Raw genomic sequence first — 23,980 nt, forward strand, 5'->3', positions numbered from 1 at the left:
GACATATATATATATATATATATATATATATAAAATATGCATTGGTATATACATATAATATATGTTGGGGTTTTAAAAAGGCAGCATGAAAGGGATTTTGGAGACTATCTTTTTCGTAGGTCAAAAGCAACTTAGGATGTATTGGTTTTGAAATTCCTTAAGCATCTAAACAAGCATATAAGTACCTAATTTTAGAAACTTTTTAAAAAAAGTGTTGGCCTGGAAGTGCCACAGGAGTATAGAAGGTAATATGAACAATCGTTCTTCATCACTGAAGGAGAAAGTACTTTGAGAAATGGAAAGACACGTAACTTAAATAAGATTTTGAAGGAGTTTTACATGATGTGTAATTAACCTTAGGAAGTTTTTGCCCCAAGGTAAAGTCAGGGCTTTTTTTAAGATTAGAAAATTAATTAGATATTTATACAAATTGGTCAGCCATCCACTATCCATCATTGGGTTTGTGAAGAAATGCAAGGGAGGTAAGATTTTGCAGGTTAAACCACTAAAGATCAACTTTTAAACTTTAGTTTTTAAAGATGAAGCCCCCCTAAGGCATCTCTGCAGTCAGTAGAGAAAGGTATTTCTTCAGGGGTGGATGAAGCCTCACCTGCCTCAACTTAACTGTTCTTGTAGGTAATTCCTTGCTGCCAGGAATTGGAAGAATTTACCCAAATCAGCGACAGAGAAAGCATTTCACATCTAAGCGGCTCAGGCTCGTCTTCCCGTGATTTCTGCTTCGACTATTATTTGCCTGTACCACTAGTGAATATAATCTCAGTTTTCCAGTTAGAAGCTCTGTTTTTCCTAGGAGCTAAAGCTGTTCCAAGGCTTTTTTCTTGTCTAAGTATTGCAGATAATGACACAGTATTACTGCAACACTGATAGGTTTCACGGACTTTACTGGGAAAAAAAAGAAAAAAAAAATACGAAGTAATTTTTGTGAGGTACAAATTGTTGCTAACACAGGCGTTAAGCTTCTTACAACACTTGAGCTGGTAAATGAAAAGGAATTATTTGTATTTCATGAGGGGTATAAGAGACTTAAATCCCACAGGTTTTATGAGAATTGGTGTGTTGGGGAGTTAAATGTTCTTTGAAAAATCTCACTTCTCAAGGCACTTGCTTGTTTTGGGCAGTGGGTCCTGGGTGCATCCATGTCCAAATGGGGTTGGAAATAGGGTACAAATTGCTCAGGTCTTTTTGTTGGTTCTCTCCTGATGTGCTTCTGAAGTATTACCCCCAAGCACAAAGGTAATTCAAATGTATTGACTTCATGTTTTGTCTGTACAAAGATGAAACAAGAGCCTTCAGCTGCCTTGAAGACAGGCCGTTGCAGATTGCTGGAATGCTTTGCAAGGGTCTGAATAGCAGCAACAGAGTAAAAAATATCCCTAATTCTCTTTTGGTGGGGGGGCTTTGGCCAACATTATGCTGGGATGGGTTGGAGATGGGAGGGGGACAAGCAAAAAGCAATTTTCTCACTGTCATTCTATTTCTAATGTTGGCATTCTTGTCTTTATGTCTATGCATTCTTTAGCTATGAGGATAACAGACCCTTCATCAAGTAAGAATGACCTGAATGGCTGATAAATTTCATTTATCAGTGTTGGTCCCATGAACCAGCTGTCAGATCAATATTGGGAAAAAAAAAAATCATTAAAGCTTCTGTCATTCGCATTTGAGGCAGAAGAGCAAACTGTGCAGGAAAACGGTCGGGCATACAGCTAACATGCAGAGTAAACATACTGCAGATGTATCGCCAGTCGATTGTCACCCTATTGGCTTTATATTTGATTGGACATTATTTGAATTCAAAGTGAACATTCCCAATTTAATGGTGCAGACTTGTTACACCAGTAGCAGCCCTCGCTGCAAGTGCTTTGTGGCAACGCAAATACAAAAGCAAAATTCCAGAAAGGTGGTAAAATCCTTGTGATTCCCATTCTGGTTAATTGGAGCAAATCTGCATTCAGTGCACTGGAGACTGGCTCCTTAGTTGGTACCTAATTGTCCATAATTTTAAATCTCTGATTTCCAGTTGCGCTGAAACACGATGGCTTGAGTTCTTGATTACTATAAAATTGCACTATATTAAAAAAAAAAAAAAAAAAAAAAGTGAAAACCAACAGCAAGTCTGTACAGAGAGCAAAATAAAAACCATGACTGTGAAGAAAGCCCAAAATGCCTAGAAATCACATGCCTTAGGGCATCCATGCCTCTTCTTCAGCAACCAAAAAGCAAAGTGCAGTAGCACAAAACAGAAGCAAATGAACTTTCCAGTCAATTTTCAGTTTGTTCTTCTGGTGAAGAGTCCTTGGTGTTCATTTTTGCAGCATCATTCCCATGTTCTCTTTCATTGCTTGGTTCCTTTTTTTTTTTTTTTAATTTTGGTCCTACACACCTCTGCAGCCAAAGGCTCTTTAATCGGTTTCAAGAATCAGCTGTGCTTTGGAGTGGAATATTTTTCTGATACCCTCCAAATCACTTTTAAAAGTCTCTGTAAACGTGGTAAACTTAATCATGGAGAAGAAGAGAAGGAGAAGGGCAAAAAGTGTTTTCCACTTAATTTGTTGTTCTTTTTTTTAAGGGGGAAAAAAAAAAGGTGGGTGTTTGTTTTGTTTTTTTTTTTTTATTGTCATGCAATTAAGATGATAATGTGCTTTCACTGATGGTGGAATCTCAGAGAGAAAAATATACCAAGCAGCTAAAGTTGTAAACTTTATCTAGCAGCTACTTTTCCAAAGGATTTTGGGAGTGCATTTCCAATTTGCATCACACTAAATATTTATTAGCAAGATTGGCTGGAAATGCTTCAGAGGAGCTGTTTTGGTCTGCTACATACGTAACAGTGATTTTTAAAGAACTGCCTAACTAAAGGGTTACCTTAGGGAGCTCTTCTGGTCGTGTGGTTAAATAATATGTATTTTATAAACTTCAGTGGAAGATGTAATGCTGTGTTTTCTTTCTAATGCCTAAAAAAAAAAAAAAGGTGGTTTGTGACAACTACTTTGCTTTAGGCATAAAGCAGCTAATCCAGCTGGCCCCAGTGAAACCAGCAGGCACTAAAAAAGTGACATTTAGAGTCGTCGTTTTGGTTGTTTTCTTTTCCTGCCATTTGTAGAAATCGCATGTACTTGTCATTTACATACATGCTGCTTTTACATAAAAAAACAAAACAAAACAAAACACTTTGTGGTTACAAATACACTTTGGTGATGATAAATTCCCATGCTCATAACATTTCCATTTCCGTGTATTTCCTCAAGCTTGAAGATTTGCAAACTGCATCCAACTTGAAGACAAAAATCCCATTTTGATACGCTCTTTTTGCCAAAACCACAGGCAAAGCTTTCCCTTCTTGTAGACATATGCCACCTTTTGTAGATGAAAAACCAATCCTTTTATTTCTTTTATTTCTTTTTGTTTCCCCTAACAGGTCCTGGGTTATAGGTGCAATAGCCCTACTCTGCCTATTAGGACTGACCTGGGCATTCGGACTCATGTATATTAATGAAAGCACAGTCATCATGGCCTATCTCTTCACCATATTTAATTCTCTGCAGGGAATGTTTATATTCATTTTCCATTGTGTCCTCCAGAAAAAGGTAAGACATTCTGTTCCTAGCAGCAAAATTGGTGACAAAAAGCCTCTGACAATCAATAATAAATATTGTTAAGAACAATTTTATTCTTCACTGAAATTCAAAGCTCTCCAAGTCTGCATGTGTCAGTTGATAATTTTTGATGCACATCTTGGTTTTAAAGGGGAGCCTTTTTATCCAGTATAAACATTGGGAAGAATTTATACATGGATACATCTGGGTCCCAGTTTCTTGGTGTTTCCCACATTTTCCTATACAGGGAAGGGAGATCTGGCCTATGAAAACAAGCAAAATTTATCGTTGCAAGTGAGCTATGCATGCAATGCCTCTGGTCGCTCCTGATTTATGGAGAATGCAGCTGGTACCTTGCTGTGGGGTGGAATTATTTGAGAGGAGGGGAAAAAAAAATCCTTTCTTTTCCTATCTCTCATGGACTAGAAAATCAGCAAAAAGCTGCAGAGAGGCAAGCAGTGGGTGGCTAATTAAAGCAATTCAATTATTTTCTCTCAGCAAAGGATTGATTAGGCACTTGAGCATATTGGGCACTCGTGGTATTGCGTTCGTCTCAAGCACTAAAGGAAGAGCCTAATAAAAAAGCTGTAATTTCCTATTTAAACGCTTGTTTCACAGAGTTTTGAAATGCTTCTAGACAGTCTGGCAAAATTTCACAGCTAACTGCATGTTTCCAAGGAATCTCAGCTGGTGGTTTGGACATGCCTGGGGTTTTTTGGGGATTTTTTTTGTCAATGGACAACGTGACCTGCTTTTGGCTTTTCAGGACAGTCTGCTCATTTTCAGTCTTGGCCAATCTGGTTTCTGGGTTATCGTTGCCCATTAAAAAATTGCAACTGAAGTGAAGGATGTGGCATGGCTTTACTGCAGGTGAGGAGTCAGCCTGGTTGGACTGTGATGCCCATTTAAAACACAACCAGCTTGTGCTGTGGGAAATCAGGATCCTGCCACCCCTGGGAATATAATCTCTAGGGCTAGTGGCATTCCGGTTCCCCGAAATTCGAATTTGATTGCAATAAATAATTGGGAAAAAAAAAATCAATAGGTCTTATATGTTTCTTTCAGAATTTTTTTTTCTTAGTGCCATGCCAGGAGAGGTTCTTTTAGTACCTTGATGTGCCATGATGCTAGTTTATATCAAATCGATGAGGGTATTAATTTTCAGTCATAAATACTGTATCTGTAGTTTCTCCCATGCTCCTTTGATGTGCCTCAGAGGAAGCTACAGCCCACCAGTGTCAACTACAAGGAGCTTTGCTGCAAAAAGCATTTACCTTATGGTAAATGGTGAAGTCGTGTTGAGATCAAGGTGGAACACACTTCTTCTCCACATGCTGCAACAGCAGAATCAGAATCATTTTGGTTGCAAGAGAGTCCCTCAAGATCATAGAGTCCAGCCATTAGCCTGGCACTAACCCATTTCCCCAAGAACCTCATCTATGTGCCTTTTAAACCCCTCCAGGGATGGTGACTCCACCACTGCCTTGAGCAGCCTGTTCCAGTGCCCGACAGCCATTTCTGAGTTGTCCATCTAGGAAAAATTGCAGGCTGTTTTGAGTGTGGGAAGGCAGTGGAGGAGGAGGAACTGCCTACTAACCACCGTTGCTCTTTCTTTGGCCAGGTACGTAAAGAGTACGGAAAATGCCTGCGCACGCATTGCTGTAGTGGGAAAAGTACAGAGAGCTCTATTGGCTCAGGAAAAACCTCGGGGTCACGGACTCCTGGAAGATATTCCACAGGCTCACAGGTAACCCACACTTCTTGTCCATGGCCAAGGCTTTGCACTGCCACAACAATGTCAGGAGTGAAACCCCTCTCAGCACCTAAAGAGCTGCCTTAGAGCTCTCCCTGGTGTGCCCCCAGAGATTTCCATCCCTCCCAGACCCAAATCAACATGACAGCTTCCCTCAGGATGCGTTGGCAATTGGCACCCCTCCAAGAACCTTCTAAATAAATGCAGTGAAAATAAAAAGTCCAAATCTGCCTTCTAGAGGCAGGGTGTGCTCACAACCTGAGCTGTCCTGCCTGCTCTCCATGGGCATCAGGAGCTGGGAGCATTTTCTCAGCTATGCTGCATCCCTGTACATCCTTTAATCACAAGTTGAAGGTGGTTGTCACCGCTATTGCAATGAACAGGAATGATGCTATGACAACCAAATATTTTTCTTGCTAAAAAAGGACTGCAAGAATCTTCTAATAGACTTCCCAGTGAAAGGGCTTGATTTCTGGCCTTCAGTGGTTTGATCAATCCCTCGCCTCATTCGATTTGCCTCATTTTATAGATCTCTTAGGAGAATCCATTAGGGTCATACTATCTTACTCAATTACTGGATTTGTTTTGCTGTGGTCACCTAAAAATTCAGGTCGGTGCAGTTTGCGCACATAGCAGTTTCAAAGCAGACTTGTGCGTACAGATTTATGGACAGCCAGTTCATATAAAATGGAGAAGCTTACTTCATCAATAGAAACCAAACATGAATTTATTCAGTATTACTAATGGAAGTAATTACACATGACAGTTCCACTATTAAATTATGAAAGACATGCAGTGAGTAACAGCTTATAACCTCCCAGGAAAATGTAATTTGCTATGTGTGTCTTGGAGCCAATTATTATTTATTTCCAACAGATTCCAAGATGTCACCCAAAAGCTCTGCTTTGGCATTTATGCAGGTCTGGACGTTACCCAGGGTGAATAACAGCAATAGATTAGGGAGCCATCAAATCCCACAGTAATCAATAATGTCCAAAACTCACTATATCCAGTAACCATGTAGGTAGCTGATTTGAAAGCCTTTGGTTTTATTAATACAGAACTCAGGTTTGAGGTACCAAGGCAAATTATTTTGCCTGCACAAGTTTGTCCTTGGAAGGATGGAAGTGTCAGGAGAAACCTCACACAGGTTTTGGAGAGTGGATGAAGTTCCATCTGATCCCTGACTTTTGAATAGGTAAGGTGGAACACTCAGAAGATCCTTTTTTTTTCTGACTTAGGAAACAGAATAATTACTTTACAGTGGTCCGTGTCAGAGAAATACAATATATTAAATGTCCAGGTGAAAAAACAATTGCCGTAAAAGTGCATGGGCCTCATGTCACATTGTGCTTCCATTTATCATTCATTTGGGGGCATTTATTTTTTCGTTATTTGGTGCTATATTGGTAAAGCCGTAGCTTGCACATGTCTGGGTTTTTCTCGTATATGATTTCTATTGCTGTTTTTAATTAAGATATCAGCAATTGTATTATGCTTTTCTTATTTGAGATAGGTGTTTGTGTTCTGAGATTCGGCGGGCAGGGTCTGGTACGCACGAGGTGTGTCATAGTGAAACAGCAAGCACTTGCTTACAGCTGGCTTGGAAACAAGTCTTGTCCTGAGCCAGACATGCTAGTCGGCATCTTTAGTGAGGCAGAAAGAAAAATATCTTCAGCGGCTGAAAATTCATTACCTGCTGTGGTTCCATCCCTCTTCAGAGCCGGATTCGTAGGATGTGGAATGACACAGTTCGAAAGCAGTCCGAGTCTTCCTTTATTACCGGAGATATAAACAGTTCAGCTTCACTCAACAGAGGTAATTATAAACTTACTTTTTCATATCTCTAACTCTTGCGATGGTTTTAAAAAGTTGGAAATGGGTTGCCCCTTCTCAGCCCAAACGGCACTGGACCCTATTTTCCCACAAGAGTAACTGGGAGGAGGTTTTGCACTGATTGTTACTTTTTTTTTTTTTTTAATTTTTATACACGCATATTCAAGAATTGTCATTTCTGGAAGGGAGTTAGGAAAAGCAAAAAAAGTTAGCAAAAACGAACAGCAGAACATAGACATTAAGAAAAACTGTGTGCTTGGAACAAAACCAGCTGCGTTGATGCTCATATACCTAGTTTGAAGAACTGACTGATGTGAACTTTAGAGACGTCTGCAGAGGAAAGGCTATCGGAAACGTCTGTGCCAAACAAAACGTGGTGCCTGGCATGGGAGGAAAGCTGAACAGCTTTTTTTTAAAAGTCTTTTTTTCAGGGAGTTACGGGAAAATGACAGTAATGGAATACCAGAAAAAGAGCCTCAGAGATTGGTTTTGTTCTCCTTCAAGACAATTATTTTATGGCTTGGCCCTGAGCAACTGGATGCCCAAATCCAGTTTGTGTATGTGCATAGTTGATGCTGGAATTAAGACAGGGTAGAATTGGGATTACTGGGCCCAGCGGTTTCTCTTGATGGTGAAAATCTGAAGAACTTCCAGTCCTGACAGCTGGACTGCAAAACTCAACCAAGAATGGAGTTAGGACTTTGGTTCTTATTCAGTCTTTATTCACCTACAATTCCCACTCATTTTAGAGCAACTTTTGCCTGAGGATAGGCTTGAAGGATTTGTGCTGTCCTGTTAATAATATCAGCTACTGAGTGCTGGGGAGCGTGGGGCATACGATTCGGTTCTCTGAACGTTATCTGTAATATATCACCCAAATCAGCACAAAAGGGAAGGCAGTGCGGTTAACATGGAGATATTCTTTTCTCTCTTGCTGCGCTCCGATGGTTTTTGTGCCAGAATATTTTCCCCTTTGCACTGCAGATTTGTTGATCGCCATTACCGCAAATACCTGATTTATCCACATTTATCCCTTGCACCTCTCTCTGTCTTCACGTCGAAGACTGGAGAGCTGCACCCAGGCTGCTCCAGGGCTAATTTAGAGGGAGGTCAGTTGTTGCACAAAGGTTACAGCAAGAACCACTGTTTCCCTTAGCCGTCCATCACTCCATTTCGGCTGCAAACCAAAATGTGGTATGCATGAAACATTCTCTCCTTTAGTTAGTAAGTTGATTTACTCCCCTGTTGCAGCTGGTGCAGAAGACAGACATCTCTCCTTTATCGGTTTAGGCTTTTTTTTTTTTTTGGTGTGTGCAAATGAAATGAGTATGACTGTAAATTGGGAAAGCTGTGAAGAGGTTTCAAGTGGGCAATCTTCATCCCAGCGTGACGAGAGCCTGTCACTAGATGTGCCTGTTACTTAAAGGTCAGTTGGGAAATGAACTGCCAGGGGAGGCATCTTCAAAGTGGATCTCATCCAGCTTTTTTGCTTTGTGTAACATCAGAGGAGGTGAATCACCCGAAGGGCCTGGATCTCTCCTCTGACTACAGAAACAGCCTGATAACTGTTTTGGAAAGGAAGGTGGGACACTTAAGTGACTTGAATAAGTTGTGCTTCTTCCCTCTTTTTCACACAGGGAGGCATGTTTGGGTTTTTTATTATTTTATTTTCCAGTAGACAGAAGGATCTGCAACATAGAGGAGGAAATATTTCTTTGGGAGTTAGCATCTTCAAAGCAGCAGGTGGTCAGTTCTGCTAGGAAAATACCCCTGACATCAACAGGAATCCCAACTGCATGGGGCCCCAAATATTTCACACTTTATCCCATTTATTCCAGATGAAAAGAAAGGGTTAGGCTTTGCCTAGAGCCTGAGTTGTCTTTTTCAGTCTCTCCAGAGAGAGTTGCAGCCTGAACAGACTGGCGAGGCAATGTGGTTTTCACACTTCTTGTCAGCCTCTTAGTATTTTAATACATAAATCAAACTTTAGAAGGGCCGTTTCATTAATATTTTATTTACAAGTATGCAACAGAAGCTCAGAGGAGTCAAGTGCAACCCTTGAGTTGGATGGTTAGTAGCCTTCCAGTCCAACAGTGATACAACAGGCTTGTGTACCCGTTTCTCTCCAGCCTTCCCAGCCTAGATATCTTTTATATGAAAGTATTTGTATTATGCCACATTAAACATTCATTGCATGTTGGTATTTTTCCCAGAGTATTCAGGCAGCAACCCCCTTTCTAAACCAGAGAGAAAATGATCCTTTTCCCCAGAATCTCCCCATCCTTCTCTACCATCCCATCTTCTTCCTCCATGAAGCTCCTGCACATCACTCTGGAATATGGTGTCTATGTTAGCGCATCCCTCTTTTAGACATGTAACTGTGTTCAGAATTAGCAGACACAGCATTGCTCGTGGCTTTTTTCAGCTCCAGATTATCTTTTATTTAGCCCCCCTCTCCACAAAGTTATTTGCCATGACATTTTTTTAATCTCGGTTATCATACCAGGAGTTTCAAGCATAACCCCAAACTTGCCTGGCATAGTATGTTGAGTAATGAAAACAAATAGTCACTCTTGACTCCTAACATATACACAACCATTTCAGATATCTCCAGAAGGAGAATGGATGAAGTGCTGAAAAACTGGTCCTAAAAGGATGCATGTAGGATGGTCTGTTTGGTACGGGAATTACTGTCTCTCTTTGGATCTGAGACAACTGGGAGAGAAAAAAAAACCTTGGTGAACTTTATGATGCTTTGTTACCCTTCAGGTTTTCAGGTTAGGGAGTTGATATATATATATTTATTTTTTCCAGAGTAAAAATGGAAGTGCTCTTTTAAAGAGCTCAAGAGCAGCAGAGACAAAGACAAGTTTGTTGCTGGTATGAGCCAGTGCTTGTTATAGGAAAATGCACTGACGTGTCCAGGGCTGGGCAGGGGTATCATCACAGCCACTATGACCTGTTGATGCTGTCAGGACCCTGCAGTCTGGTGCAGGATTGGAGCCCAGGACCTCTGGCAGCTTTTATGGTGACTCTTAAATCTGAATTCATCCCCATGACCCCAAGGGTCTGTTCAGTAGGGAGCATGTGCTCACCCCATCATATAGTCATTGAGAAGCCCTGAGATTTTCTTGGTTTAGAAAGGAATTACAGGATGGATGGATTTGGAAGGGACGTCTGGAGATCATCTAGTCCAATCCCCAGGTATTATTCCTGGCTAGAAAAACTGTGTTCCCTCCCTGTTTCTTCCCATGCTGAAATGGGAAATGGAAGTTAGAGTATTTTTTATCCCTGTCCTTTGCTTTTTCTCCCCAGAAGCTTAAGTGTCATTCAATATCTCAGCTTCTGAGTAGCACTCCAGAATAAATACTTGATTTCCTTTTGCTTTATTATTTTTCTCCTGTGTTTTTCTATCCACCACAAAAACTTAATCTGAAACATACACAGGAAAAAGGGAACTTATTGCTACTGTTTTCAGAGATAATCAGTTTAATGTCAAATTCATGTGGATTTCTTCACAATGAACTGAACAAATTGAGCTCAAATTCAAACAGTGGGAATCTGAGTCAGAGAGGAAAATTAAAATGAAGAACATTAATATCCTGATTTCTAACCCAACCGAGACCTGATTGTTTCCTAAATGAAATCTCCCATCAAATTCCTCCCACCCACCCAAAAATACAATTAAGCTGTGATTTCCAGGCTGAAATCATCTCCACACTGTTAACTCAGCAGGGACGACTGTTTGTGTTGCAGGGAGGGTGGGTGAAGTTTTAAATTATCTTCAGGTGGCCATATTAGCCTGCATTTTTAAGAAGCAGTTATGTAGAAAACAAAATAGAAGGGGAAATTCTGCCTTTGATAGGAAACCATCACTCCAGAAGATGAGAGCTGTGGGAAAAGAGAGACAGGCAGAAGATGGCGGGGCGGGGAGAGAAAGAAGAAAGAAAGAAAAGAGTAAAATTGAAAAAGGAAAATCAAGATTACCCTGGGCTTATTACAACCCATTTGCAATGCTGACCCTTTGTTGCCTGTGCCCAGAGACAGCGGAAAGCAGGGGGAAATTTGGACTGTGGAAATGCTCCTATCGTGTGTCAATCTTTCTCAAGATGCTCGTTCACTCCTTGATGGATTGATGTGACCAGTATGACCACTGGATTCCCGCTGAATTTATGTTGCGTGTAAAGCAAATAGCATGCAGGCAAGCTCTGGGAGAGGTGGGAACACCTCGGCTCATCTCGGTAGGATATTCAGAGGGTGCCATCAACTGATCCCTCACCATCTGCCTAAATGCTTCAAACCTACTCTGAGTAGTACCTGTGGTTCTTCTTGTGGCTCAGAGATACTAGAGCATAAACACTTTTCTCTGATTTCTCCCTGTTTGTTTTCTGTTTGCAGTTGGCAGGAAACAGTGCCCCCGTTTCTCCTGCGAAGTTTTCATCTCACATCTTTCAGAGCAATGGTTTTACAGTCTGGGTTTTTCTTCGTTTCCAGTTGTGGCTGTATGAATGTACATGTCAGCAGGCAGAGTTAGTGGTGGACCCGTGTAATTTCTAAACGCATTTTCAAGTTTGCCAGATTGCTTCTTTTTTTTTCTTTTTATTCCTGTTGTGGCACTCGGATAGGCAGGTTCAACGCCACAGACTCCCAGGATATCCAAGGTGCCTGCAGTTGTTTTCCTGGTTCACAAATGCACCTACAGGTAGAAGAAACTCATCAAAGTATTCTTGAATATAAAAGAATTTGTTTTGTTTTGTTGGTGTGGGGGCGGGGAGCTGGGTTGAGCAAAAATGATTTGGCTAAAGAAAAGCATCAGTCTCCCACAGACACTTTACTCTATGAGTACCATCACTGCATGATATGTAGAGCAAGAGGTGAGTCTGGCTCAATCTGAGGTCTCCTAGGAGATGCTTTAGATGTTTTGTGCTCTGTTTCCAGTCATAATCAGGGTTTTTTGGAGACAAATGCAGGGAACTTCTCAAGGTTGAGCCTGGTGTGGCCCTGGTAGGGGCAGCGGTCCCTCTGACCATTCAGGGACCATCATCTGCGGATGTGTATATCTCATTTCTTCATTGTCCTTGCTTTAAATATAAGGCACAGCACTTTTCCCCAGAGTTTCCCACTTTTCCCTTTTTTGCAAAGTGCTGAGAGGTGTCTGTGCTTAATTAAAATTTCAGTTTCTACTCCTTTTTGGTCCCGGCTGTTCCTTTACCTCTCCATCTCGCCACCACTGGCGTTTTTGCCATGAAGCTCTCTGGTTTCATCCCCTGTGCCCCTCTGCTGCTTCTCTTCCCTCTTGTAACCCTTACAGACCACACACATTGTCCCCTGAGAGCCCCCAACCCCAGGGATACCCCAGGTGGGTCCCCTTGTGATGTATTTGGATGGAGAAGTCCACATGCAGTTGCAGTGAGTCAGCTGGGACTGCTGTTTGCAAGATAGAAATCTCCATGGCCCTCTTACGCGCCTGGTGGTTTGGCTAAATGTCAGCATCTGACCTCAAAATGAACAATCCTAATAATTACATATGAAGTAGGGAGAAATTCCAGATATTTTTTGTTTGTAAGGGAAACTCACCGTCCTTTTGGACTAACAAATTGCCTCTGCTCTCCCTTTTTTCACTCCCCTCTTTTTTTTTTTTTCAATCAGCCATACATTTTATGCCAGGAAAATTATGATTTTCTTTATCGAGGATTAACTCCTATTTCTGCCTAAGTGCAAAATCAACGCCACTGTTGATTGCCTTCTCATTTATTTTGCCTCTGTGCTGCCTGAGACTGAGCGAGCTGAGATTTGTTGCGGTGATTTCAGTGACTGACGTGGCATTCTTCCTTTGGGAGATATTATGAGCCGGCTTTGATTTTTGGATTGACAGCCATATAATTGGAAGTTCAGTCATTAGGTGGATCAGATTTAAAGAAGAAAAGTAAGGGCAAGGCAATTTCTGAAATCAGAGCAGGCTTTGGGGAGTATTAGATCCAGCTGAGTATTGCTGCAGAGCAATCTTAATATGGTGACTGGGAAGATGGAAGGAAAAAGTGTGGCTGCTTCTACAGAATTCGATAAGTGTGGTCCCATTTCCACCCGTCTTTGGTAACAGCTCAGGGCTAGGAAGAAATAAGCTTAAACAGGAGCAACAGGGGATAATGCACATTTGTATAGTCAAGGTACAGAGAGGTATAAACCCTTGGAAGGGGTCAAAGGGGTAAAAAATGTCCTGTCCTGGGACAACATTTCTGTTCCAGGTAGTTGAGAAGGCATCGATGAGCGGGGAGTTATTTATAAATAGTATATATTTATAAACACATGAGCTGTGTGTATTGAATGTGACCTCCAGATTATAATCCAGTTTGTCATCTGAAAAATATTGCGGAAGAAAATGAGGGTAAAAAAGGGACAAAGAAATACTATCCCCACCCCTGTCTCAGCATAAAAACACTGAATGTTTCATGTGGCAGAAGGTGGCCCAGAGCTTAACAACCTCATTTGCTGAAACCCCATTTCGCTGCAGTCAGTATTAATAGCATCTCAATGAATAGATTAGATGCTGCAAGTGACAACAAACCTATTTGAGAGAAATTTAATAGGGAGGTTTATTGAAGTTTATTAGCTGAATCCTGTTGGCTATTATAAGAACACAGCTCAATAAATCTAAACAGCAGAGCGTTTGTTGGAGGGAACCAGGAAAAATATTGAAAATACCTGTTGTCCTCCAGCAAATATGTATTATTTCACTTTTCATAATTGCATCAGCTGTTGGAATAAATTGCAAGGGAGCACGTGGAAGACCAGGATTCTTTAAATACTCAAAAACGTTGCCTGTAACGCAGAAAAGGATGCTACTGAATGCCAGTAGGGAAAGTCACAATGAAGACGAGAGCTTTGACTTGTGCAAATCTACTTGGAATCTATTTGCTTTCCCCAGGAGTAAAGTGGAATAAGTAAGTTAATGCTAAGTGATGTACAGACATAGTGGTACATGCTTTTGTTTCTGTCTTCTGAAAACAAACCCCAAAAAAGCCCAACAAAAACTACATTTTGGAACTGCTGGGTCAGAGGGAATGAAACATTTTGTTATGACTCAAGAGGTGCTTTTTCTAAGCTATTTATTTCTGTTTCTACTCTAATGAAATAGTGACATCATAAGGAAAAGTCCCAGCCAGCTTTTAGACAAACCACTTTTTTTGAACAAAAGTTGAAAACTGATTTTTGTATGGACATTTTTGAAGCATTTTGTTGATTCACTAGTTCATCTGATGAAATTTGTCAACTGATTTGTTCTCCTTAGCAAAACTGCTGTTGAGTAGACTATACAGATGATTCACATCAGCTTAAATGCCTTTGTGGGGCTTCGTCAGCCAGCTGCCCACAAAAACTTAATTGAATTTTTGTTCCTGAATGATACAATCTGGAGTCTGGCCACACGTGCTTGTCATCAGCATTTTCAACCTTTGCTTTCAGCAAGTGCGTAAATCATACTTGCGTTTAACATGGTGCAGTTTTCCTCTACAGTCATAACACCAAGCTCTTCCAAAACATTATTTCTACATTCAGTGTTATTCTGCATCAAGGACATCAATTTCTGTCTTAGGGAAGAAAAAGGTACCGTTTAGTTGTGTGGTCGTTAAAATGATACCTGCTTTCACAGGCACACAATAGAGATAAACACAGTGATCTGAATCCTCTGTGTGTTGTTGCAGTGACGGTAAAAACTGTGTGATTTTCCTCTTCCTTGTCCTGGTTGGCTTCCCTTAGCAGGTTTTCTCAGTTTGCAAGTCAAATGCACAACCCTCCAAATCTCCCCCTACTCCCTGAGCACAGGCTGTGCCTCCTCTTAGACTGTTAAACACTTTGAAAGTGTTTATCCTTTAACAAAGGCTGGATCTTCAGTCCTTGGATCACGATGGTCCCCGATGCTATGAGAGGGACACGAACATCTGCAAGTTACCCAGCAGTTTCCAGCATCAGGAAACCTCAAACCAAGCACTGGCATTGCCCAAAACCTTAATTTGAATGTCATTTTGGATATCAGAGCTGGCCTGACAGCTTCATTTTGTACTGGACTTTGGTCAAATATCAGGGGAAACAAGGAGACTTGGGGCTGTAGTTTTACCTGTGTAATCGTAGGGGATATTTTTTTCAAAGGTGACTAGCCTGCTGTTAAATATATTTGCTGGTTTTGATCATCTTATCTCACTGAACAAGGAGATGCTCAGCTGAACATGTGGGTTTGAAGCCCCGTCTTTTTTCCCAACTCCACATTCATGATCCCACACGTACACAGCACAATAAGGTTTTGGAAGCAGGTTGCATTTGCTTTCAGTAGGGCATCTTCAACTAGCAGAACTGAAGGCATTTCAGCACAGCTGAGTTGAAGGCTATCACCCAAAATAAAGCAAATAACGAGTAGTGGCTGTGTGCTGGGCTCAGGTGCTTCAGAAGATGTCAGAGGAAGGATTTGCATAGGGAGCGTTATCACCGAAATGTAGGGAAGCGAGAATGATACAGGACAGTGTGACTTGATGGGAGAAATCGCTGTCGTGCCACAGACGATGAAAGCACACGGGGCTGCAGAATAAACCTCTTTGCTTTCCATCATGATATTTTGTGAGTGCGTGCCACTTCCGTCCCATGCTTGCTTTGTTAAGTTTCTGCTGGCTGTTTATTACCAAGGCCATTTTCATGCAAAACAGGTTCATAGTTTGGTAGTCCACCTGCTCCTTCTGCTCGTCCCTCATCTGCAGACCTAATCCACTCTTCATAACAACCCCATTGGTTGCTATAGCAATGATAAAATGTTATGAAAAAGGCAGGATGATACTTAAATGTATGGCTGGTGCTACCTTTTTAACTCTCCCTCCTGGGAAGGAGAAACCCAATAATGGGAATTTGTTTGGTGTATTATTATTTTATCTGGAGCATGAATGCCATCCTTTTCTCTCAGCATCCTTTGAGGAGCACTAAAGCAGCCCAGGAGAAACAAGACCCTAAATTAGCAAATACAAGGTGTATATCATTTTGGTTTTAAGGTGACAAAGGTTGCATTTATTGTGACCTGCAGAGAGGGTGAAGTTTGTCACGGCCAGCCTGCCACGTTGGGTACCTGCTGCAGAGTGCTTGGGCATGGCTGGGTTTGTGAAGGTGTTGAAAAGTATCTGAAAGTGATAGCTTTTTTTTTTTTTTCAGATTTGTATCAGGAGAATTACTCAGCAATGCCATCAAAAGTGGCATTTTGATCAGCAAATTGAAAAAATCCTAACACCCACAGAAATCAAGGGAGAGGAGGGCAGAGGATGCTGTATTTTTGCATACAGGAATGGGTGGCTGTTTTGTTATACCAAGCATCCTCTTCTATACACCTCAGAGAGCAAAAATTACTTACTCTATATTTTCAGCTTTTGCCAAGTTTCTAGCCAGAGTCATGCATTTAGAAGTTGGTTTGTGGACCCAGAAAGAGCCAGATTTGTGTGAATTCAGCTCGCTTCAGAGCCCATCACCCTGTTGAATGCAGGCAAATGAAGCGTTATATGCTGACACAGATCTGTCCCTTCTCACACAGCAAGAGCATCCCTCCATGCAGAAAAGCTTGACCTGCCCGGCTGTGGCAGGATCAGCTTGTTCCTGCATGCCAGGGATTGCTAGACAAGATGATAGTGGGGATATCTTGAGTAAGATGCTCTTTCTAGCAGTTACCATTTTAAAGTGCCTCAAGCAAAAGCATTCAGAACTGTGCAGCAGGTATATTCTTCTCCTCCATATCAAATCTCATAGGCACTGAGTTGGAGATTGGGTTAAATCTGAAATGGGAGGATTATATCCTATTAACTCTGCCTATTCCTGTTACCTGTATAAAAGTGAGTCCCTTTTTGAATCCTTTATGGCCCAGCATGACTAAAAGATATAGCGAGGAGAGTGTTGGTGTCTTTTCCCACATAAGAAGTGACACGATGAAAGGAAACAGCCTCAAGTTCTGCCAAGGGAGGTTTAGATTGGATATTGGGAACAATTTCTTCCCGGAAAGGGTTGTCACGCACTTGAACAGGCTGCCCAGGGCAGTGGTGGAGTCACCATCCCTGGAGGGATTGAACAGACGCAGAGATGTGGCACTTAGAGACATGGCATAGTGGTGGACTTAGCAGTGTTGGGTTAACAGTTTGGACTGGTTGATCTTAAAGGTCTTTTCCAACCTAAATGATTCTACGAAAGTAGAAACCATTCTAATGAGCTTAGTATTCACACTGGTATAGAACTAGCATGAGAAGTGTTTCCTACTGTCTCTCATGCCAGATTGATGGAAAATACATTACCAGAAAGCAAGGATTTACCTATTAGTTACATTCAAGGTTGCTTAGTTAAGCATTCATATAATGTTCCTTATAATGTTCTTACAGGAGGCAGCTTTATTTCCTTATTTCCAAATACAGCAGCTCATGTTGCTTGCCATCAGCATAGCCAAAGATATCAGGTGAGAGAAGACAAGTTGTTTTTTTTCCCCGCTGCATGTGTTCAGGAGCCTCCCTGGCATGCAGCCCCCTTACAAGTGCCACCTTCCACTTTGTCCCTGCGCTCCAAAGGCCCATGAAGTGACCTGCTAATGCCGTCCACTTGGGGCTGAGAAGGATAAGGGGGATGAGGGAGGTGACAGGGACGAAGGAAACCAGGCTGCTCCTTCCTTTCCCTGCAGAGACACAGAGAAACACCATCCTGGGAAATGGAGCCAGGCCTAGCGCCACAGGAGGCAGCTCCAGAGACCTCCACCTAGCCTTGGCTTTGGCCAATATTTGCTTTTTTTAAATAATTAGTCGATGTGAGCTTTCAGAGAGCTCACCGCTGAGGGGATTTGTACTAGCCAGATGCACTTGAGGCATATATATCTTCAACATCCCAGCAAGGTTGGCTGGATTTGGGCTTGGCTTTTTGCATGCTGGTTTGGGTTCGGGCCAGGAGATGTTGGTGACAGTCAGGTAAGCTGAACCCTCTACAGCCCTGGCCTGGCCAGTTCAAGTCACCCCACCAAAAACTTGCTTTCCTGGTGGAAAAAGGTTTTGTTTAGCCCTAGAGGTGTCCTTTGGTATTCCTGCTCTACCGATGAGAGTGAGAATTGCCCTGGAATCAAATTTTTAATCAGTTGTCTCTTTGGATTGCAGGGGAGATTTGAAGCAAGGTCTTAAGGGTTTTTCTGGTTCTGTAGGTCAGCTAAAAGAGAGGTTGGAAGGTTTTGCTTCATGGGTTGATGCCTGCGATAGGAAGACAAGGTGTAGGTCTTGGGGGCCACCTGCCGAGCCGTGATAGTCATGTAAAGCAGAAGTCTAAGACTCTAAGGAACAAACCCAAGGGAGAGGACAACCACTGTCTGGGTGCTGGGAAACGACAGCAAAGAGGACTGGGAATGGGGAAAAAAGTATTTACGGGGCAAATGGAGAATCTGGAAACATATGTTTCTGTGGCCGCTCTCGCTCCTGATGGGAACACTGGTTGGAACTGCAGTGCTGTAACCTTCAAGAGTGGGTTTGGGTGGGTGTGGATGTGCTTGGCGGTGGCACCAGGCAATACAAAAGAGCCGTAACCAAAGCAGAACTCGCCCTCTTAGATGTGAGACAGTGCCGAGAGCCTTCAGAGAGGCTGCCTTTTCCATCCATTCTTTTGAATTCTGCATTTTAGACATGTTGCAAAGCACTAGTAGAAGAGATCCTAGCCCGTAGTGGGACTTGAATGTGCTGTTTTCTGTTAGTCATTATATATATATATATATATATTTTTTTTTTTTTTTAATTTAATTCATTTGGCACTTTCCAGAGAGTTTTCCTTCCCCTGCATTGTGTAGGCTGCCATCTTCTTTTCTTTCCTTGTAGCAAGCATGTGGGCAGAGCCTTGCTTACACCCCAAGCGACTGAGGAACCACCATAAATGTAGCTTATCTGCTTACTGATCCATTTTCTTTTGCATCGGTTTGGGTTTGTGCATTGTCAGTAACATCTGTGCTGCTTTAGTGGCATACAGTTTTCTGAGTCTAATTAGCTGGCTGCTCGTAATCAGGACTATTTCAACTGTTGTCATTCTGAATGTTCTTTTTTCCCTTTTTTTTAATACCACATTTGCCTGATTGACCTTTTTTGTTTGTTTGTTTGTTTGTTTTTCTCTGTCTTTCTATTGGGCTGCTCCAGGAGCCATGGCTAATCATCTTATAACCAATGCTCTGCTTCGTCCTCATGGCACTAACAACCCTTATAATACATTGCTCGGGGAATCAGCGGTCTATAACAACCCTTCCGTCAGCATGTACAACGCACAAGGTGTGCTGGAGTTTCTCTCTATTTTTGCTAGTGAGAATTCCATTTTCTGTGGCTTATTTTGGCCCATTTATTTTTTCTTTTTTTTTTTTTCTTTTTTTTCTTTTTTTTTTTAATTTTTGTTTTGTTCCCCTCCCCCTGCACACACACTTTGGGATTTTTCTGAACTGGGCACAAAAAAAAAAAAGATCCCCTCTCCTTCCTTTTATTTCAGTGCATCTTTCCGTTTTCTGAAGGCTTTTTTTCCATGAGCAATCAAGTTTGCTTTGACAGACCCTCATCAGTTCCACTCATAGCATTCATAGTGGGTTTGATTTGGATTTTTTTTTTCAATCTCTTTGCTTTTGTATTGTTTTTGTCTCATGCGTGTATTTTGTCAGATGTATCCATCCCTGTCTTTGTTGTCAGCACATTTCCTTGTTAAACCATTTATTTCAGAAGCAGGAACACCCTTGAAGGTAAGTGAAGCTGAAATGGCCTTGGCCACTGAAGCTGCTCTCGTTTTAAATGGCATAGAAAAATGTGGTCAGCAGGGGGGAAAAAAAGGGGGGGGGCAAAATAAAGCAAAACTGCCTTTGATCCCTAAGAAAAATGAAAGCTGAAGTGAGGGGCGTAGGTCAGCTTCAAAGAGCAGACCTTAGATATTGTAAGAAATATTTTGCCGTTTGCATTAATGCATTTTCTATGTGAAAAAAAAAAAAATAGAACAAGGTGTAGAGAAGCTCTTTCATATTCTCCTTTTGGCATTGGAAAATAAAGAGGTAAAGTCAGTTGTACCTAAGGGAGGTTTTCATTGTAGGAATCAGTCTTTTGTCTGAGTGAGGGGACAGGACCCTGTTTGTCAGCTGATGTTTAAGCTGGTCCCTAGGAGGAGCTGGGGGGTGCAGATGGGATTTTAAAACTTTTTTTTTTTGCTTGCTTGAAAGGTGGCTGAACCATTACAGAGTGATGCTGCATTCAAGCACAAGCTCCCAGTGAGGGCATCCCTCCCAGTAAAGGATCTGTCAGGAAGGGGATATAATCATGGCTATAATGCAAGCAGTGAAACCCCCATCGTGCTATATGGCAGTGTATTTTTACAATAGATATTGAACTGTATCACTAGGGCATTTTCATTCAAAGCACACGTGTTTGACCTTTTTGCTCTTCATTAATTTCCTAAACTTCGTGCGATTTGTTTCCACTAACGCTTTTGCAAAAGGGGCTACTGTTAAATATGAAACTCTCAGAATTTTAAGAACTTTAGCATATCACAAATGTCAAAATGAGCTTTGACATCCAGTATGGTTTCTTGCATGATAATATTGAGATTTGGAGAGCTTTTAAATCAGGTGGCAGCGGGTACTTCTGGGTCAGCATCTGGTTTAAGAGAACATGTTCAGGTCTGGGTGCCTCAACCAAACCAAACTGATTTGGAGGGAAATGTGACAGAAAAAGGTTTTACAAGCATTTTAATAATCTTGCGTCCTTCTGCTTCTTAAGGCTAGATTCTGATACACTGACCTGAGCTTAACAGCATTCTATTCCACAAAAATAGTGTGATTGATTTGCAAGCGCTATAGCCAGATGGAAAACGGAGAATCCTACACTGGCTTCATCTGTGGGAGATGATGGAGACCAGTGGGACCAGTATTGATCCATTTAAGCCACTGGAGTTTTGCCATTGACTTCAGGGGGAACAGAACCCACCCAGTTCTTTCCAGGATGCTGCAAGTTAGTTACTGACTGTCGAAGTGGTATAGCTATTGCTTTACAAACTGGAAATCATCCTTAGACGATTAAAAAAATGTGAATATTAGGAGATCCTGCAGCAGAAAGGAAGGTTAGCAAAGCCAACCCAGCCTGATGGCCTCGGCGGCTCTTTGGGACGTCGGGATGCTGAGCCAGAATAGTGCATTGTAAAAGTCAATGGTGTCACCATCACCAGGAAGCGCCTCGGCCAGGGTAAACATGCGGTGACGGCATCGCTAGCCAATGCCATCCAGCTCACTCCTTCCCCATTAATTTTTTTTGTACCTTCATCTACCAGTTCTGGCACTGGCCATTGACAGGGACAGAATGCTCTAAGAAACCTGGGGCCTGAGCTGGTCTACCTGTTCCTTTCCCTCTCCCCACTTTTGTGTTTTAAAATACCCTCTTGGCTCAAGCCAAATCAGAGAACCATTTTGGTTGGAAGAGACCCTCAAGATCATCGAGTCCAAGTGTTAATCCAACACTAGCACTAAACCATGTCCCTAAGAATCTCATCTTTGCATTTGTTAAACCTTTTTTTTAACCCTTCCTTCTCAATCAATAGCTTCATCTAGCAGTGCCATTACTTGACATACCATTCCTCCTACGTTTTTGTCACAAAGCCCATGTAGTGTTTGGTTATAAAAAAAAAAAAAAAAAGGAGCAGAAAAGCAAAGCTTCTTTACCGAAGTTTGTGAAACTCAGGCAGCCCCGCGATGTGCGAAGTCGCACTCTTACAAAGCACTGTCGCAAAGGACGGATGGCAAAACATTTTTAGGAAGGAAACGGATTTTGGTTTCAACTGCCAGGGGTTATTATAACTTAAGTAAAGCAATTCATTTTAAGCCTTTGGAAGTGACATTGACAGTGCCTGTCCTTTCAAGCATGACCATTACCAGATTTAGACTTTTCTTAAATTTCCAGGCGTTATTTCTGGATTTGTGTTGCACAATTAACCTTTTATAATGGCATTGGAAAACATTTTAAATGTGATAATTTTTTTTTTAATGAAACTGTAGTCTATTGGATATTGCGTGTAAAATGTTTTTTCTGTCTAAAATGTCAATATTTTTAACCTGAAATAAACCATGTAACAAATTCATGTATTCTGGGCAGTGGAAATTATTTCGGTTAACTCTCTTTTCTGCATATCATCAATTTGCTTTTTATTCATGTTTCTCCTACTGTCGCTGTATGCTTACTTGTTGTTTTTTCTTTCCTTTTCTTCATGCTGTCGTTTAGAGCCCTACAGAGAGACAAGTATGGGAGTAAAGCTAAACATTGCATATCAAATGTAATTTTTTTTTAGTTCACTTTTATTGCGTCACATATAGATGACATAGTTAATAAAGGAAATCCATTTCACAATTTTGAAATTGAAAGAGTATGAATATACATATGTGTATATATGTGTATGCGTGTGTGTATATATATATGTGTGTACATATATATATAGATGAGATTAGATGATGCTTTCTTTGTTTATTTCCTGTTTTTGTGGTGTTATTTACCCAGCATAGTTTCTCATATAACTGTGTGTATGATTTTTTTTTTTTCACATTTTTATTTGCGAGGTCATGGCATTTTTATGTGGTGTGTTTCATTGCAGACCCCACTCTGTTTTCCACCTGCGATGCCCTCAGCTCTATGCATTGGCGGCAGGAGGAGCACTCGGTGCCCTAATGCATAGGTCCCTTGATGTCACCATCAGACAGATGCTCTTGTCCCCGTTACCCATTACATATGGTCCCCCCGCCTTGAAACACTCCCTTTTCATTTCTCCCCCAAGCATTGTGGCTCGGTTGGAAGGCTTCCAACGTGAAAATCGATGGCTTTGTTCTATGTCTGCAATGACTGGTTGGGTGTTTTTGGCACATTTCCCTCATTTGTTGGGAAACCCAGGATATGGCAGCACCCTAGCTTCGGAAACCTAAAAGGTGACCAACACATTTGGGTTATTTCGTCAAAAAGCAAGAAGAAATGCTGTGGTAGCTCTTGCCAACCATTGCCATGCAGCAACTATTCCATCGCAGATATAGACCAAATCATGTATTTTCAGAAGGTACACGAGCCATGTACCAAGCATGGTATGAGCAACACTTCATCACCAGTTGTTGGCTAATGGCTCCTCTCACTTGCCGTGCCTTGCCGGGAGGTGCTTGCCGGTTTTCGGCAACACCTGAAGCCCTTAGATGAAAAGTAGATACATTATTTCCTACATCCTCACATTTGCACTCCCCAAAAAAGCATGGCAGCTGAATCTGCCTGGTTTTTCTTCTCCCTTGCTCTCAAAGCACTTCCTCATCCCCACCTGGCCAGTATCAAGTAACTAATTTTGGCCATGCCCTCATGCGGAGAGAGGTAGGGTGTTTAGCCTTGTCCCAAAAATCCCTGGGCCAGGAAGCACTTTGTACCTCAGCCTTGCTAATCTCCACATCTCACCCTTCAGGCCTTACGCCTTTCCTTACAGCCTGCCCAGCACAAGGGGAGAGCAGATTTATTTTTTTTCTCCTAGGAAGGGTACACTCCCAAATGAAGTTTGGGCAAATGGTTAGCCCAGGCTGCAAATATTTCTCCCTCAGTTCCAAGGAATTGCTCTTTTCCTCCAGAGCACCTGGAGCCAGGGATATTTGGACCAGCCCAGGCTCACCTATTACTCAGTTCCCTCAGGAATACATAGAGCCTTAGGAGGTACCAGCCAGGAGACGTTACTCCTTCCCACCTGCTATTGTCACATCAAGTCACGTACTTGA

General features: G+C 41.7%; 1 protein-coding gene across 3 annotated transcripts in view; it reads left to right on the forward strand.

The window, feature by feature from the left end:
• The window catches only part of ADGRL3 (adhesion G protein-coupled receptor L3), a 238,747-nt gene that overhangs the window by 207,135 nt on the left and 7,632 nt on the right, over positions 1–23,980 (forward strand). For all 3 annotated transcript variants that reach the window (XM_082051084.1, XM_082051082.1, XM_082051083.1), the window contains 3 exons: positions 3,440–3,608; positions 5,239–5,364; positions 7,092–7,188. In XM_082051084.1, the coding sequence (XP_081907210.1) occupies positions 3,440–3,608; positions 5,239–5,364; positions 7,092–7,188 (392 nt within the window). The remainder of the gene's footprint in view (positions 1–3,439; positions 3,609–5,238; positions 5,365–7,091; positions 7,189–23,980) is intronic.

Source organism: Streptopelia decaocto, assembly GCF_964273445.1.
Source record: "Streptopelia decaocto genome assembly, chromosome: 4".
Classification (NCBI taxonomy): domain Eukaryota; kingdom Metazoa; phylum Chordata; class Aves; order Columbiformes; family Columbidae; genus Streptopelia; species Streptopelia decaocto.